Source organism: Triticum aestivum, unplaced genomic scaffold (assembly GCF_018294505.1).
Source record: "Triticum aestivum cultivar Chinese Spring unplaced genomic scaffold, IWGSC CS RefSeq v2.1 scaffold179132, whole genome shotgun sequence".
In the NCBI taxonomy this organism is placed as follows: domain Eukaryota; kingdom Viridiplantae; phylum Streptophyta; class Magnoliopsida; order Poales; family Poaceae; genus Triticum; species Triticum aestivum.
The window spans coordinates 5,145-10,018 of NW_025232250.1; the positions used below are offsets into that span (position 1 = coordinate 5,145).

Here is a 4,874-nt window from a genome sequence, read left to right on the forward strand (position 1 = left end):
TTCTACGAATTTTCTTTCAGGGTGAAATCCCAACATTGACCAAAATATGTTGCTGTAGCTTGCAAGTCAAGTCGTGCCATGCAGACTGTGGAGACGCGGCGTCGCAAATTCACGCACAGCACACATGCACCCGAGCACGCGAGAGCAAAACCCTGTTGACCGGGACGACTTTGACCAGTGCTAGAACCGAAAGAGAATCTGCCTTCCCAATTCCCATCTGCTCCCTATAAAACTACGAACACTCGAAGAGAATGGCAGCTAGTACCAAATTCACAAGCCGGGACCGGATCGATCATGGGGCGCTCTTCTTCTTCCTTGGCACTGGTGGCTCTCCTCATATGCTGTTCCCTCGCATGCTCGGCGGCGGCGCAAGGTACGTGCGTCGTGTGTATGCATGCGAAGTATGTACTTGCAGCTTAAGGAATCATGGTTTTTATGCGCAGGTGCTTCTCGTGGAATCCGTGTGCCGGCTGCTCCTCCGTCCCCTAAGCCCCGTCAGCCGAATCGGCCGGGCGAGAAACCGATCCACCCACCGCCGCCGCCGCCGGCGGAGACGTCAGCGGCGATCGCGCCGCACCGGAGGACCCTGCAAGCTGCTGCAAGCCTTTGTTGTTAAGTATTATGTACATGAAGAGCTGGCAGCTCGATCTTAATTGAATGTGGGATCGACTTGTTTAGTTTGTCTCATCAGTCTACCCCTAATAATAATAAACCAAGTATTGCTTTGGCTTCTGGTCGTCCGTCTAAAAATTACCCTCGAAATTACTATATATTACCCACCATGCCACCCATAAGTGAAAACACTTTGGTTATTTTTTTAAAGTCGCCGTCGTGCTCAGATGTTTTGTAGGTATGACACCTAATATATCACACACACTAGCGAAATGACCACAGTTCTAAACCCAGCTTTCACCGACTTTCCCCACACCTTTTTCTCGCACACACTTTCTCCCCCCATGTACGTGTTCATGGGCCGGGCCGCGGGCGTGACGCCCCTATTTTTTTCCATCTATTTTTTTATCTTTTCTTTCCTTATTTCTTTTTTTATTTCTTCTTTAAATTAATTTGAGATTTAAAAATTTCAAGAAGTTGTGACTTTAAAAAAAGTTTGAGAAATCATAAAATGTTTATGAATTAAAAAAATGTTCAAAAAATCATAAAGTTTTCGTGGTTTCAATGTTCTTTGGTGATTTTAAAAAAATGTTGGCAAATTATAAAAAGAAATCACAATTTGGAAAAAATGTCAGGGAATAAAATCATGTTCTTGATTTTGAAAAATGATCTTGTATTCAAAACATATTCATGAATCTAATAAAATATCCATGAAATTTTAGAAAATACTCAAAAAATCAACTTTTTTGTGAGTTTCAATTTTTTATCGAGTGTCTCTGTAAGCTGCTCGGCAAACGTTTCGGAGGAGTTACCCGGTCGAGCCACGTGGCACCTTTGCCGATTGTGGCACTCAACATACATACCTTTCCCAACTGTAACACTCGACAACCTTCGATCAACAGATTGTTTTTGGCAATTAGCCCTACGATAATATATATAACAATTACATTCCACATATATCACATCTCACATATTAAAAAACAATAAAACATATTAAAAAAACACCGAAACATATCCAAACCACAATTCATGATATACTTCACGAAGTCACAAGCACAAGTTCATAAGTTCACAAGTTCTCAAGCACACAAGCATAAGAACAAGTATAGATAATCGACAAGCACAAAGTTCGTCAACATAACCGGGAGTTTACATGGTCTTCGAGTTCGAAGTGGGATCATCACGAGGCATTATTGTGCTTCCTTGCCCAAGTCCATATAGACCTACCGGTTCATTGTTTGACAGTCGTAGAGGGGTTGCTTACAGTGAGGATTTTGACGGCAAGTATGCGTTTGTCTGGGTGAAAACGCACGAACTTGTCTCTTTGTTTAGACCATGAATTGTCGACGCGGGCAAGCCATGACCTTGTTAATCCATTTTGGAGATCAAAATTCTATGTTCAAATCCCATGTTTATCTTATAGTTGAACTTGTCAACAACGGTGCTAGTGCGGCGGTTCTTTTTCAAAGGCTTTGTCAATGAGTACTATATTATTGTTTTTCGGTCACATGTCATAGAGTTTGGGACTAGGATTATGGAGATTTTACTTTATTGTTTCGGTAAGCCGATTTGATTTTACTTTATTGTTTTGTAAGCCGTTTTGATTGACATTAATGCTTGGTTTTGTTTGACATTGTTGAATAATCAATAATATATAGTTGTGTGGATCAACCGATACAGAGGTGAGGGGCTATCCTCTTTTTCAAGAAAAAATGACAAGATTGTGACCGGTGAGCAAGATAGAGATAGAGAGCGTATGGTTGGTCCAAGAAGATGCATGTGATAAACGACCGAAGTTATTTCTTCTTTGTGATTCGATCGCTGATAATTGCTTTGCTATGGGCATTAAAGAATGAAGAGAGAGAGAAATAGAAGTTCATGCAGTTGGTACTTGGTACCGATAAGCTTTACATGATATATCTGGTGGTTGGAGAAGCGTTTTTGAGAGAAAATACAAGTCTCCCCATCTCCACACCGCACGTTTGGAAAGTTGTATCATCCATGGCACCCCCCAAGGTGGAACCCCTCGGGCAAGAAGCAGCAGCATCCACGGCGCCAGAGGTGGAGAAGGCCACCCCGTCTGGGAAGGATCTCAAGGGCGAGAAGCCGCCGCCGAAGAGCAAACCCGAAGAGAAGGGCAAGCCTGAAAGCAAGGGAAAGCCACAGGCCGTCATCGATAGGAAATTCTCCTAGTCGTAGGCTCCGTCCTATGCTCCTCAGCGAGAGTCCCCCCTCTGCTGGTTCCCATATTCAGTTGTACTCTGACTATGTGTGATGTGATCTTGTGGTATGAATTATGCTGCTTGCGTGAACAATGGTCTGACATCATCGAGCCCGGATGAGGGGAGGTTCCCTCTTTGGCAAGCGAGGAGTGTGCTTGATCTTCTCTATTCCTGATGCTATCACCGGGCATGCTCGCTCGCATACTCTCTCTGTTTGTCCTAAAGCGGCGATAACTAATATGGAACGGAGGGAGTAACATCTAGTTGCTCTGTCGATGTTGTTTGTCATGTGTGTAGTCCGGTGTTCGAGCGTGAAGGGCAACACTATCTGTTCAGTTTTGGTGTCTGTCATCTGTGTGTTGTGTTGTAAGCTCGTTTAGCTGCCCTATATTTTGTACTCCCTTGTAAGGAAATATAATAAGTCTTATATTTCTTTACAGAGGGAGTACGGACTGAAGGATTTGTTAATTCAATGGTAGAGAACAGACACACAAATTGCTACCTTATCGATAGAATTAATTGATTTGCTACCATGTCGTCTTCGTTGCTGCAAATGTGCCCAAACGAATACTGTTTGTAAACAGAACACTGTCGGTGTTCAGAAAAAAATAGCATGCGCAAGAGTAACGTTGCAATAACTGTTAAGGACTTGGTGCGGTTCTCGAAATAAAAGTCTACATTTTGTGCTAACATTCAATCATTCTACAACCGTTAGCGCAGACGTATGACGACACCAATATGCTGCATACAACTTATCATGCTTACGAATGCTACTGTTCAAAGCTGAGGCACTAATTCGTCCATCCGAGGCGGCTATTGCTTGTCCGTCGTCTTCACTGGCATGCCCTTGTACATGCGAACACGTGACTTGAGGTCATCTCGGCGCGGCCTTGCCACCTTGTTTTTTGGATCAAAGAGCAATATCTCCTTGAATGCCCTGAGCGCGGACGCGAGGTACTTCTGCTGCTCATATGCATCGCCGAGGTTGTTCCATGCTGTCACATAGCCTGGTCGGAGCTCCACGGCCTTCTCGAATTGCTTGATTGCCTTGTCCAGTTTGTTCTCGCGCTTGTAGGTCACCCCAAGGGTATTGTACACCTAGCCATCGGGGTAAAACTGTTTCGGCGATACGAAGTAGGAAATGGGTGGTCTTTTAGTGGATAAGAACATCCCAAGAGCACATATACATAGGTTCAATAGCAGATACTTCCCGCAAGAATCTATGTCAACTCTCACAAAACTGTATAAGGAAAAAGAGGTAAATTTCAGATGTTGTTCTTGAACGGCAAACCGCACCTTTGGTAAAAGAAGGGAAAAAGTTTCTACATGAGCATGATACAAAATTACCAAGACCACTGTTTCTGAGAACAGCACATATTATGTAGGCTAGCAGTATCAATGCATGGTATGATTGCATTGCTAAAAGATAAATTTCCTGCGGTCAAATTTTAGAATGCAGAAAATAAATAGCTAGTTGTTGATATCTAACCTGCACAAGATCTTGTCGGAAAATGCATGACAGTTTCTATCCAAGCTGGAGCAAAGCGAAGTTTTGAAAGACAACCATGAAGATAATTCCATTCAACACGAACGTATGATTTCATCATATCAATCTTCATGGCAAAGAAGGGTTGCTTAGCATTTTCTTGTCGGATAATGTGCATACTCATAGGCAATCAAAGCATTCTCAGTAATCAATCTCCCGGGTACAAAAGCACTTTGATAGTCAAAGATCACCTCCGGCAGCAACACTTTGAGACGGTTAGCCAACACTTTTGAGGCTATCTTAAACAACACCTTGCAAAGACTAATGGGACGAAAATCCTTCAACAGTTCTGGCCTTGCAATTTTGGTGAAATTCATAAGAAAATTGAAATAAATATTATATATTGTATTTAATTATTATGCAGTTCTGAACATATATAGAATATAAGTAGAATTTGACATGTGTGTTGAGAGAAATATAATTAGGTTGATTGATGAGGTGACATGTGTCGTGAGTTGGGATGTGTGTGTGTGTGTGTGTGTGTGTGTGTGTGT

General features: G+C 42.6%; 1 protein-coding gene across 1 annotated transcript; it reads left to right on the forward strand.

Annotated features, from left to right (window-relative positions):
- The first annotated feature begins 269 nt into the window (after positions 1-269).
- LOC123175920 (forkhead box protein K1) lies at positions 270-728 on the forward strand. The gene is made up of 2 exons (XM_044590380.1): positions 270-373; positions 444-728. The coding sequence occupies exons 1-2, from the start codon at positions 295-297 to the stop codon at positions 614-616; spliced, it is 252 nt and encodes an 83-aa protein (XP_044446315.1). The 5' UTR covers positions 270-294; the 3' UTR covers positions 617-728.
- Positions 729-4,874: the final 4,146 nt, after the last annotated feature.

What these genes read in the sequence shown, in the direction of transcription:
- LOC123175920 (XM_044590380.1), top strand. Translation starts at nt 295, where the DNA reads ATGGGGCGCTCTTCTTCTTCCTTGGCACTGGTGGCTCTCCTCATATGC. An exon ending in ATGCTCGGCGGCGGCGCAAG is followed by an intron (nt 374 to 443) that starts GTACGTGCGTCG and finishes TTTTATGCGCAG; the next exon opens with GTGCTTCTCGTGGAATCCGT.